This window comes from Ostrinia furnacalis, unplaced genomic scaffold, assembly GCF_004193835.3.
Source record: "Ostrinia furnacalis isolate ACB-3 unplaced genomic scaffold, ASM419383v2 OfSCF7680, whole genome shotgun sequence".
NCBI classification, from domain to species: domain Eukaryota; kingdom Metazoa; phylum Arthropoda; class Insecta; order Lepidoptera; family Crambidae; genus Ostrinia; species Ostrinia furnacalis.
The window spans coordinates 213,255-226,978 of NW_021137919.1; the positions used below are offsets into that span (position 1 = coordinate 213,255).

The 13,724-nt window shown below is 37.6% G+C and overlaps 2 protein-coding genes across 4 annotated transcripts in view; one reads left to right on the forward strand and one right to left on the reverse strand.

Moving 5' to 3' along the window:
* The window catches only part of ST3 (sugar transporter protein 3), a 42,992-nt gene extending 30,256 nt beyond the window's left edge, over positions 1-12,736 (forward strand). For all 3 annotated transcript variants that reach the window (XM_028322637.1, XM_028322635.1, XM_028322638.1), the window contains exons 2-4: positions 8,939-9,308; positions 10,541-10,676; positions 11,403-12,736. In XM_028322637.1, the coding sequence (XP_028178438.1) occupies positions 8,946-9,308; positions 10,541-10,676; positions 11,403-12,619 (1,716 nt within the window). In that variant the 5' untranslated portion in view covers positions 8,939-8,945 and the 3' untranslated portion in view covers positions 12,620-12,736. The remainder of the gene's footprint in view (positions 1-8,938; positions 9,309-10,540; positions 10,677-11,402) is intronic.
* LOC114365923 (facilitated trehalose transporter Tret1-2 homolog) overlaps positions 1-13,153 on the reverse strand; it is a 96,500-nt gene extending 83,347 nt beyond the window's left edge. Inside the window, exon 1 of the mRNA XM_028322645.1 lies at positions 13,044-13,153. The gene's annotated coding sequence lies outside the window, so the exon portion shown is untranslated. The remainder of the gene's footprint in view (positions 1-13,043) is intronic.
* Between the last annotated feature and the right edge of the window lie 571 nt (positions 13,154-13,724).

The window sequence follows — 13,724 nt, forward strand, 5'->3', positions numbered from 1 at the left end:
AAATATCGATTTTTGAACGTCAATACCTAAATAACCGTTTGAGGTATATTTATGAAATTTGAAGCTGATGTATATCTTGCAAGTCTCAATACATGAGCCAAATTTGAAGTGTTAATGCACAGTAGTTTTTGAATGATGAGGAGTCAAAAGTGGCTCTAATTGGTTCGTCTAAATATACGCACGGTGCAGTCCCCTCCATGGAACTAGGCTTAACATGCTCCCGCATGTCTATAGTGTTTGCTCAATGTTGATTTAGTCGATTTTCTCCTGAAAGGAACATGTAAGACAACAATAAAATTTCCAATTTTACAGACCTTCTAGAGCAGATGCCGCAAAAACTATACAAGATATAGAAAAACTTGACTGTCTCACCTGTAGCAAATTGAATAAGCTTTTTTTGGTTCATAGTAGTCATGTCTCTAGGACGCATAGTTTCCGAGGATTAAGCGAAAAACCGAAAAGTGGTACCTTTAAACCCCCCTCTCCCCGCCGGCTCAAGGGCTAAGGGCGGGGACTTTTGCTATGTTCACCACCTAACTAGGCTAAATAAAGTCCCTAGGTCAGAAATTGTGTTCCATGGATTTCTCTCTACACCGTCGTTAAGGCATTCATTGACTGGACTAATACGCATTGGTCCTAAATATAGATACTAACTCTAGGCTCAGTTAAATCTAACCAGCCAGTTAGGTTTCAAGGCAGTCTGGTTACCTAAGACTGGAATAGCATCAATATGTTTACTAAGTCCAAACCAGTTCGATCACGAGTTAAATTTCATTCATTTCGCGAATAATTAACTTATATTACTAACCGGTTAGTTTGTAATTCCCAAAGTATTCAAATATCTCTATTACAAGCAGAATAGATTGTTGATTAATTTACTTGAATACATTTGAATAAGCTTACAAACTATTAAAGTATATTTGTTTTGTAAATTGTACATAACTAATAGTTAAGATAATATTGTTTTATGTAGAGTCACATTTGCAAATGTTATTTAACTTCTGGTAAACAATAAAATACAACTGCGCTCTAGTTGTCTATACCTGTAATAGATACGAGTAGATTTATAAAAATAAGACCGCCTAAATGGGGATGTTGCCTGGGTCAAAAAGCAAGAGTTTTAATTAGTCCGTCAGTTAACTTATCAAAAAATACTCTACACGTATTTTTCACTTTTTCAAACTAATGAAAATTTAAAGAGATAAAGCGCCCCAAAGTTCATAAGAAGAGGCCCGTGACGTCAACGCTTGCTTAAAAATGCCGCACGTTGTGACGTTGTGCGCAACTTCAACGCACCATAACTATGTAATTATTTGTTAGATTGACAAATAAAAATATATGTGTCCAATATTTTTTGATATTAAACATTACGGACTAAAAAAATTTTTTTAGGCAACTAGCCTATTGTACTCTTGGGTCTGTTGTGTATTATTGTCATTGGTATAAATAAGGTATTGGCATGGTAGGGCAAAAAAAAAGAATAAGACATGTAAAGGCTTTGACGATTTATAAGTACTAATTTAATTAGTCTCCACAAATACTAAAGATAATTTTGATTTTTTATTGGATATATATCAGAATCAGAAAAATCATCTTCTTTCCCACATTAGTATCATCTCCGTATTTTACCCTTTTCTTCAAGATTTTTATATGTTAAGGTTTACATAGCTATCATATGGTTTTCTCCATGGCAATATATCCCAATACAAAGTATAGAGTCAGGTAATTTACCTTATTGGTTTTCCAAAGTCTATTAGCTACCCATACGTGAGATTATGTGAAGTATATTTTATGTATAAGTACATAATATACAGGGTGGAATCGATCGTTAGGGTTAAGTGTAAGGATGAAATCACTAACAAACTTGATAAATCAAATGAAAGGAAAACCGTGAAATCTTAAATTAGAAATATTTGAATGCAGTTCTCTTTCTTTTAAAAAAACAAGGAATGTTTTCCTTGAGTATTTTTTTTTATTTACAGTACTATGAGTACTGTCGCTTTAGGTGGCATTACAAAATTCCACCCTATATACTTCAATATCTAAATCAAAACATATCATGGGTATTTCTCATCGCCACGGTTCTCATCGTCACCTTCGTGGCGAATTTTATTTCTAACTTATTTCAACTTTTTGTAAACAAAAATTGTAGCGCTTGATGTGAAGATTGTATTCTCAGTAAATCAGTCAAATAGTGAGTCTCGTTTGGAAGATTTAACGTTTTGAATTTTTTGATGCCACGAAAGTGATTCTGTACTTCACAGCAATATTTTTTTCAAACTTACCTACTGTAAATGACTCTTAAGTGTTTATAAAACATATATTTTGTCTTATTTTCATAGATAAATAGCAATAACATAATATAAATAGGTACCTACTTAAATACAAGATAAAATTTTACCGATTAGGTCACCTACTAAGTTACAAGATTCTACGCAATTGGTTTTAAGGGTGACACTGGTGGCATTCTGAAATGCTAAAGAAGCAAAAAAACGGATTATCAGTACCTCAATAAAAATATTTTTTTTATTTAGGCCAGAGGGCCTCGTATTTTTGCTGTACAACTTTTAACTCAAACTTCAGATTAAATTTATCTTACAAACAGATACACAGTCACATATACAGACATACATACAGTCATACAGACAGACAACAAAAATACGAGGCCCTTATTTATTTATTGATGTACTTATCTCTACTTTACCACGTATAATTTATTAGTTATTAAAATATTGTAAAAACATAAACTTTCCTGCCCCAGCGGCCATCAGCTCATCGAGCTATAATATGTGCCCCGCCCACTGCCACTTGATTTTAGCGATTCTGCGGGCTATGTCAGTCACTCTGGTTCTCCTACGGATCTCCTCATTTCTGATTCGATCACGCAGGGAAACTCCGAGCATAGCACGCTCCATCGCTCTTTGGGTGACCTTGAGCCTTCTTATGAGGCCCATAGTAAGCGACCATGTCTCAGATCCGTACACCATCACTGGCAACACACACTGGTCAAATACTTTTGACTTGAGACACTGCGGTATTTCGGACGTGAGAATTTCGCGAAGCTTCCCGAACGCTGCCCAGCCGATTTGGATTCGACGATTAACCTCTTTCTCGAAGTTGGACCTACCTAACTGGACTGTTTGTCCCAGGTATACATAATTGTCAACAACTTCGAGTGTAGTGTCTCCAACCTTCAGAGGAGTGGGTACAACACGGGCATTTGACATAATTTTTGTCTTGTCCATGTTCATTTTAAGACCCACTTGTTGAGAGGCTCTGTTCGGTTTAACGGCAATCTTGTATTATTACTCAAAATTTTAGGTACCTAAAATCGTGTGACCAACGTATTTCGCTTTCTCAATTCAAAATAATTATAAGAAGATATTTTTTTGACTATTGTGTGGAAAGTATATTTAATTACGATGATTTTAGTATATGCTACACACAAATTGAATGAAAATTGTGAATGCAGTAACCAAATGTTTCATTGCAACCGAAGGTGTGACACGATGAGAACGCGAAAAATGACCCCGTTTTTTATCGTTTCATGTGATTTTTTCGTATTATTTTTGCTTCTATTACGATAAAATTTATTTTGTATGTAGCTAAATAGATATTTAATCATCTGATTTCAAAGGTATTGTTCTAACTTATACCGTTTATGAACTATTATCGTGTGACCATCAAATTTGAGTGTAAATGAGAAGTACCCTCATATACTCTCAAACGTCCTTACAGCCCAAGTAGGTCAATTGCTATGATACGACTATGACATAGTGTTTATAGTAATGGCTGCACCATGGAGTGTTACACAATAAGTGATTTGTGGAGCACAAAGATAATAGATCGTTAGCCTCTATTGTTTGAAAAGGTAAAAGATGGAAAGTGTGAATTTAGGTAAGAGATAGGAGTAGACGTAGCTTGGGCAGGCCTCCCACTAGGTGGACCGACGATCTGGTGAAGGTCGCGGGAGGTGCCTGGATGCGGGCGGCGCAGGCAGGACCGGTCTTTGTGGAAATCCTTAGGGGAGGCCTTTGGCCAGTAGTAGACGTCTTTCGGTGGAAACGAACGATAGGAGTATAGGATGGCCCGGTAGATAGCGCGAGGGACCAACGATAGGAGTGGTTGCGGGATCGAATCCTGCTGTAAACCTTGGTGGGATAAAAAATCTGGACATCGCGGTGCAGCTTTTCGAACCTCAAAGAACAGTGCCATCTAGCGGCAAATATCAGAACTAAAATATAAAAATATCCTCCCGTGTCGCTCCCACACCTCAGGTACTGACTGAGTTAAGCACTGTTAAAAATATTATGTTAATAATACCTATGAGTATTATTAACATAATATTTTTAACACACATAACATAAGATTACTTATAAATGCTGTAGTGCCTCGGTCATGGCGCTACAAACGTGCGCGTTGCATTGAAATTCAAAATGGCGGATTATTTACTAGCAAAACGCATTGTTTGTTGATTAGTCCAGTTAATTGCCCGACACATGTCTGCCTTAGAACCCTAGCACACTTGATCGTCTTTAAAGTCAAGCCTTTAAAGGGTAGTGGGAATATAGTTCCCACCATATTGTGTACCTTATTCGCTTGTCTTAAGGTCCAAAAACAATGAAAAATGACTGTTAAAAACAAAATAATATTAGTGAATCACTTCGCATACAGCCTCAGGAAAATTACTAAATAATTAGAACTTCGAACTAAAATCAGAATTCGAATCTGGTTCTCCGTATGGACAAAGCAATACCACTGCGCCATCATCTTCTCAGCTCTGTGATTGGTTCGTGTTTCACGCTGTGCGTCCACATGCACTGTGAGACCTCATAGTAAGTTTCTTGCGCTGCTTTTTCTCAGCACTGGCCCATTTATTGTCCCGAAGCAGTGGTAGGGTTAATACTGGGGCGTGTAAAAGTGCGTAGGTATCGAGCGTTTGCGCGAAAAGACTTGAGCGCAAATGGACGTTTGCGCGAAGGACATTTGCGTGAAAACAGTTTTCTCGCAAATATCCTTCGCGCAAACGTCCATTTACGCTCATGTCTTTTCGCAAAAGTGTCCATGCGCGCAAATGGCTTTTCGCGCTAGTGTCTTCGCGCTGTGTCTTTCGCGCAAGTGTAGTTTGTGGAGTTTTCATCAGACCGTAGCAGATTCCGTATTCCGTCCGTCAACATGGCGCCGTGTAACCAGCTTGTACCAGTATTTCTACTTTCATCTTCAGTTAAACTAGATGTCAACTTCCTAACGGTTAGTTCAGTTTTAGTAGAACGCTAATGAGAGCTTTTCACGAGATAATTATTTAGAGCCGTTAGATTCTGGAAAATGGCGGTTCAGTTGTATTTACTTTTTAAAGTCTATACTGGCTCAGTGTACTCGTATGCAGGACCCAGGATGCAGGATTCCCATAGGAAAGAGAGGGTAAATAATTTTCTAACCTGTCGTACTCTATTCCTTCCCAAAGACCCCCAGGAATGGTTCCTTTAAAATTGCAATCTGCCCGATACCCCTGGGTTTCGATATAGGTAGACCATTTTGAGTATCTGCTATAGCAGAAGCCTGGCTTTATATCATGGTCATCTTCTACTTTACAGAAGGCTGATTAGTAATGGAAATAGTATTATTAACATCTTTTACTTTATTAAGCACTAGCAAAATCAAAACGACACACTTTTGGCGGTCTTATCGATGCGATCTATTCCACACAACCCAGAGAGAGGACAAGGAAAATAAATGAGGGTCGCATTAATGACATTTAACCGGCAAATTTTGTTTATTAGATAACGTGAATTATACTATTAATTACATCATTATTATTAACCCAGTGCGATCGTGGCTCGTGACCCGTCTTATCGGCATCTGTTGACTCGTGCCCTCGTTGTAGATCATGTGATTGAATCGTAATCGATTGTAAATTAGTGTTATTGTAGGTAGACATAATATTTGTAAGTCAGTATCTTAATCGTAAAATAGAGTCTAAGTTAACACTATAGTATACTACTCTCTAAAACGATGACTCTTTTAAAATGCGAACAGCTAGGGACTGGAATTCGCTGCCTGCTGCTGTCTTTCCCGAAGACTATAACCCGGGCCTTTTCAAGGCGATAGTGAATAAACACTTACAGGGCAGTTATGTACCATCCTAGACTTCATCCCACTTAACACCAGGTGTGATTGTAGTCAAATATCTGCTTTGTTATGTATAAAAAGAATATCCGATTTTTTTCGTATAGAATATGGCCAGCCTTTACATGAAAAGCATACACAGATGCCATAATGTTTAGCATATGGTTTAAGTGGCGTCATCAAACATACTTTATTAATCAATCAATGGCCCAAATATCGAATTTCTTTAATAGAACAAGGCCATATCTATACAAAGCCATCATTCAGATATTAGGGCCTTGGAAAATTGTAACATCTGCATGGTTTAAAAGATGATGTTATATAGAAGTTGTTGTGGTGTATCATGTCTTAAAACATCAGAAGACATGTAAAGTGCCCCATAAGGGCTACCTTTTCTTTTTTTATTATTTACATTTTTGACGTTCATAAGTGCACACAATTCTAAACTGAATAAATATTTTGAATTTGGTTTTTATTGCATTAGCAAGGTCATACGTCACACTAATGCTATGGTGTCCAAATAAGGGACTAAATTTGGATTTAGGATTTAGGCTAGCGTCATAAGCTTAGCTCAGGTAGTATAGTCACTATGTAGGTAGTACTTTACCTAAACAGAAATTCAAGTAGCTAACAAATCAACAAAAATGGTATGAACATATTAAGTAGGTACTAGATTTCCGCCCGCGGCTTCGCCCGTGTGGAATTTTGTCTGTTACAGAAAAACTTTATTGCGCGCGTCCCTGTTTCAAAAACCGAGATAAAAACTATCCTTTGTGTTTCAAACTATCTCTATGCCTAATTTCATCAAAATCGGTTCAGTGGTTTAGGCGTGAAAGCGAGACAGACAGATAGACAGACAGACAGATTTGCTTTCGCATTTATAATATTAGTATAGGTAAAGATGAACTTCCTATTCTTCATCTACGCTAAACTTATTCCAATATATTGAAACAATTTATCAAAATAATCATAATCACCAAGTTATTATAACACCATTATTAATATTTATAAGGACTTCTAGTTAACCACATGGTGTTGACCTACCGATTGACACTTGCGAAATGTATAATTAGTCCAAGGCATACAATGGATCGCGTGATGCATTTATAATTATTAGCATGGAAAAATCTGTCTGTGGATCCAGAACAAATAACAGTGTAGTTTTAGTGTTAAGTACTTTTATTTTAATCTTTTGGCAGACACGAGACTTTTATTGCTTAATTAGCCTAAATAAAATATACTGGTACCTAGTTATAAATAATTAGTTTGTTTTTTCCTATTGAATTCTTTGAATTTTACTCGGCATTTGAGCTCAGCAAGTTTGAAACTATAATTAACAATTTAACTAAAATAACTAACTGGTACTATAATCTATTTTGTTTAATTTGCTATGAAATTTCGTTTCGATCTAAGTACTCACACGTGTTTTTTTTAATAATTTAGGTGATTCTTGTTCCGGTATTGATATTTTAGATTTGGACATTTCATTGCACTTCTTCTATATATATAAAAGAAAGTCGTGTTAGTTACTCCACTTATAACTCAAGAACGGCTGAACCGATTTAGCTGAAAATTGTCAGGGAAGTAGTTTAGAGCCAGGAGAAGGACATAGGATACTTTTTATCCCGTTCGAAATTAAAAAAAAAAGTCTGCTTATTTATTGCCATTAAGGCGGAACAAAGTTCGCCGGGTCAGCTAGTATTTCTATAAAAAATACTGTAAGCAACTGTTCTCTTTTTACGTTGTCTCAAAAAATATAACCTGAGAACTCTTCCTAGCGATAAGACCGTCTAAATTGTGCAATTTTAATGTTATTTATTTCTTTTTTGTACGTTTTGTATAGTGTACAATAAAGGTACACTATCTATCTAAGAATGTATAATGTAGAGCCACCAATTTGGGGAAGGCCTATGTTCAACAGTGGACATCCTGTGACTGAAATGATGATGATGATGGCGATGAGAACCACCAAACTCATCGTTGAATCTTATCACCTATTAAACTAAAAATACTGTCACAAAGTTTAGCATAATGTACTGAGTATACTACGCACAATTTCGCTACAAATCTGCTCGTGTCGTCGGCCTATAAAACTTTGGTCTGCGATAACTCCGACAAACGATACATTTGGTGTAAATTACGTCAGCCAGAACAATGGACACGAAATTTACTGGTTTGTTTACTACAGTTATTGACCACTGTCAGTTATAAATCGATATAGATGACCTACACTGAACCGTCCCAGCCAAGACGTTGACTGGAGGGCGCCATTGTCAATGCTGGATTATTAGTTCCGATTATTGCCACGTTGGATCGGGAAGCCTTGGATAGTTTTCATTATAATTAACAAACTATTCTAAAGTTAATAAAACGTAGACAGAATAAAAAGTCTGCGAACATTTATCAAAACCTTGGTACGATGTGTGAAGTTTGTTTAGATAATCTTCTTTTTCTTTATTACATGTCAAATATTAGTATTAGATTAATATAATGCAATATTTAGTCAAAATGACGAAGTTGAATGCTCTTCTTTGTAATTTAAAAAGTCACAGACAAAAACATTTACCTAGATGTTTTTGTCTGTGACTTTTTAAATTACAAAGAAGAGCATTCAACTTCGTCATTTTGACTAGATATGTTCCATTTCTAACACATTCTTTGTGATCGATATGCTACGCCCCTTAGTTGGTCACAAACAAGTAGAACATATGTTTATACCTATAGACCTTATCTCATTATATTCGCCTGAATATATTTCACAAAAATAAATGACTAATACCAATATGCTAACAATGTAAAAATCTTGTTCCAGATAAACTATGGCTGGTGATACCGCTGAGAGGGTAGAAGATCACACACACGTGGAAGAACCAAATACACCGCCTGAAGTTGCAGAATCAAAAACCGAAAATGAAGAACTAAAAACAAATAGTATTAACAACACTAGTGATAAAGATACAGATACAAACGAGAACAAAACAAAGGAAGCCGAGAAAACAAATGAAGAAAATAACAAAGATGAAACCAAAAATGGCGGCGAAAGCAAAACGTCGCACTACATGCAAAATCTCAAGATTTCAAACTCTGGTACCGGATTAGTATTAAATGATAAGGAAAACAAGGAAGCCACTTTGTTGAGCGATTCCAAGACTGTGGTCCGTTTCTCGCCGGTTTGGAGACAGGTAATTGACCTTGTTACTGATTTTTAATTAAAATTATTATGCTAACCATTAAAATTGCAAGTTGCAATGCCCTTAGGACTCGTTCCCACCGCAATCCAGTTTTACCGACTCCAGAGATGCAGGTTTTCTCAAAACTGGACTGTCGTGTGAGCACACATACACACATACGATTGTAACCACAGATCACAGAAACTAAAGGGAGATGTGATAAGGGGGCGTGGCCGGTGTCGCAGCAATATGCCCAAAAATAGAACACATTGCTCGTAACAGCAGTGATGACAGCAGTGACGTCATAATAAACAGTTTACATTGCTTGCGTAGTACTAAAGATTATTCGAACGTTGAGTAGGCTGATACCGCAGTGGATAATGAGATAATTATTTTGATTACTTTGTGTGTTTGAATTTCTAATGCGACTCTGAGTTTCGAACTCAGTGCATTAATTGGCATCTCGCTATATCTCTGTTTGTAATACTAAATGGGATCCTACAAAAAACGGGATGGCTCATGTGATGTCTATTTACACGTTTATCTATAAGATCTTTATAATGCTATCATGTCATTCATGTCGCGACGCAATAAAGATATTGACTGTTTACTATTCAATTTCAAAACATGATGTTACTTGAATAATTTGAGTTCAAGACACTCAGTTTAAAAACAAAAAAGTTCATCGTCGATAGCGCCATCTATGTTTATGCTAATTATATGGGAACTTTAAACTAACTGCGTGTAAGAAACGATATTTGTAAAGCTTTACATTAAACTTAAAATTGACATTTCAAAAGTTGTTGTGCCCTATACAGTGTGTTTGGGATAGGGCTAGCGATAATTTAAGGCGTTGTTGTGATTGTCAATTTTATCGACAAAAATGCCCCCATAAGTAGGTACGAAAAAAAACATTATTAAACCCCAAAATATAAATGACACTCGAGAAAATTATGGTTTTTACGAGAGTGCTAAAAAGTATGAAAAAGTCGTCGCTTCAGTCAAATGACGTCCACTGCTGGACAAAGGCCTCCCCCAAGGTTTTCCATAATGAACGGTCCTGCGCTGCCCGCATCCAGGCTCTTCCCGCGACCTTTACCAGATTGGCGCTCCTAGTAAGAGGCCTGCCCACTGCCCTGCATGGAAAAGTATCCGTGATTAACTAATCTTATAGTTACAACCTACAACTATTGCCATATTAAAATAATTCATTCCCACTAAAAATCAATCTATCTGGTTTCCAGACCCTGGCATCATCAGCGGCGATCCTGCTGACCTTCACGGCGGGCCTGACGTCGGGCTACTCCGCCATCTTGCTGCCCAAGCTCGAGCAGCCCGGCAGCCCTATCATGATCGACGCCAGCACCAAGTCTTGGATTGGTAAGTTACAATTTTTTTATTTAGGACAACTACTTAATAATGCAACCTGGATGCGGGCAGCGCAGGACCGTGCATTGTGGAAAACCTTGGAGGAGGCTGAAACGAACGAACGAACTTAATAATAAGAAGGACACCAAGGCTTGGAGAAAAACAAACTTGTCATAAACTGTCTTACGCCCGTATTCACAAATGATGCTTGCTTAAGTGAAGCAGCAAATCGAACGCACAGCGTTGAATAGAGCTCTGCTCTGTGATTGGTTCGTGTGTGACCCTGTGCGTCCACGCGCTCTATGAAACCTCATAGTAATGTTTGTGAATCGGGCGTTAGTCATTTTATTATTTACGGGCTGCCACAGCAAGCAATCGTAGCCAACAAACCTTCTATATAATATTTGCAGTTCAAATAGCTAAGGCGTTACAGCGTGGAAAATTACATATTATTAAGAAATGAGAATCGTTTAAAAAATATGTGATTATTTGCAAGCACTGTACTGTATTTATTTAGTGTGGCATTCAAGCCACCACTACTACTGTAATTTCTACCCGAAATAATCGGTAAATAAACATTTTGAGTTTGAGTTTCATTGTGCGACTTTACGTTATGAACAGGCTACAATACCAGATGTCTTGAGTTCGATCTCTTACCTACTATAGAAATATTTGTGTGCAAAACCACAATCTTTATTCCTATTCATAAAACTTATTATTTATTATTGTCTATTACAGCTGCAATGGCTGCCCTGCCCATGGCTCCAGGCTGCCTCATCGCGGGCTGGATGATGGAGAAGTTCGGAAGAAAGACGTCCCTATACATCATCTGTGTGCCCTTCCTCCTCGGGTGGATCCTCATCGCCTGCGCATCGAACCTGGGCCTCATGCTCCTCGGCAGATTCTTCACGGGACTCTGCGTCGGTCTACTCGGACCCCTAGGCCCAGTCTACATCGGAGAAACCAGTGAACCCAGATACAGAGGATTCTTCCTCGCTGCCATATCTTTAGCCATAGCCATAGGCATATTCGTTGCCCACCTCATCGGAACCTTCATGACTTGGCAATGGACCGCTACCATCTGCTGCTTATTCCCTATCCTATCAGTCCTACTTCTAATGCTGATCCCCGAAAGTCCTACGTGGCTTATTTCTAAAGGAGAAGTCGAACAAGGTGTAAAAGCTTTCGGCTGGCTGAGAGGCTACAGCGAAGAGGCTAATGCTGAGCTAAAATGTATTATTGACAACCAAAAAGCTGCTGACAACGAACCTATAATGACCTGGCAAGAGAAAATCAAGGATCTACGAAGCCCTGAGCTGATCAAGCCACTATTCATCATGATCCTATTCTTCATTACGTGCCAGTTCTCCGGGGTCAACGCGGTTGCTTTCTACTCTATTGAAATCGTGGAGAAGGCGGTCGGTTCTGGCTTGGACCACTACATGGTGATGCTGATCATAGATTTAGTAAGAGTGGCGATGTCAGTTGTCGCTTGTGTTATCTGTAAGCAATATGGCAGAAGGCCCTTGTGCTTCATAAGCGGTATTTGGACTGCGATAGCCATGGTTGGGCTGTCAATGTTCCTGTATTTCAAACCTGAGAACCTATCGTGGGTGCCGCTAACTTGCCTGACCGTATACATCTGCGCGATATCAATAGGTCTGGTACCTCTTCCATGGATAATGTGTGGGGAGGTGTTCCCAACCAAAGTACGAGGCTTAGGCTCAGGTATAAGTTCAGCAACGACATTCGTGGCGTTCTTTGTCGTCGTCAAAACAGCCCCTGGCATGATGACACACCTCGGGGAAGTCTTCACATTCCTTATTTACGGAGTAGTGTCCTTAGTTGGAACAGCAGTTATGTATTTCATATTACCAGAAACTAAAGGAAAAAGCTTGCAAGAAATTGAAGAGAGATTCAAACACGGGAAGAAGAGTACCGAACTGAAAGTATAAATTATGTGCCTTATTAATATTTTATGTTTAGTTAGTTCGCTAAGCGACGTAATATTTAATCTGTGATACTCATATTGTCAGTGATGACTGAATAAAAATCGTATTATTGTGATACTACGCCATTCGTTTCATTTTTATACCATTTCATTAGCATTCCTAATATTCCGATACCTCCACATCATGGCAATTAAAACACCAATACAAAAAATCGACTTTGAAAAATATACCTACCATCTAAATACGCAAACAAATGAGATTCTAAAGATACCCAAGTACCTACCTAACCTAAATACGCTGACGCAATACACTAAAATGAAATAACTACCTATACATAGATTTCAGCGGGATAGTCTATACAAAAAATATAACCCTCCTTCTGGTGCAGTCGGGTAAAAAAAACAGTAAAGCAAAATAAAAATCCTACCTTGTTAGATCTCGATCTTCCTCATTTCGTCTCTGACCACCAACCACACTTGTACTTAGGTATTAAGTTACTAAACAACACACTGAAAGGGACACTTGTCAATCACACATTTCAATTGTAAAGTTTATTTGAAACCGTTTTTAGTAATATGACACACAATGAATGCAAATATTCGGAAAAAAAAACTAATTTATTAACTTGACTCCAGCAACATTGCGAGTCACAATTTCACACTGTCATTATTGACGTTGCACTTGGTTCGTATTTGTTTTTTTGGCCTACCCTACAAATAAAAATAAAAATTACTGACTTACTTTTTCACGCAAAGCTTTTCATAGGTGGCGCCATTTCCTGTTTGTATTGGATTCGTAACGGTGATTCTTTACTTATCCACACTTTTGCTTGGATTTAAATTATAAATAACAAAAATCTAGTCACAAATCACACTGTGCTAATTCATTTTGCACTTGGTTCGTATTCGAGTAAAATCTTTCCTACCTTACAAATAAAAATAAAAATTAAGACTCTTTTATCACGCAAAGCTTCTCACAGGTGGCGCCAGCAGCTGTTGTGATGCTTTGCTATTTGTATTGGATTGTTTTTTTCTGTGGCTATTTATTATATTATTTACAATATTTCTTAGATTTAAAATTAAATAACAAATAAAATATCTAGTCACAA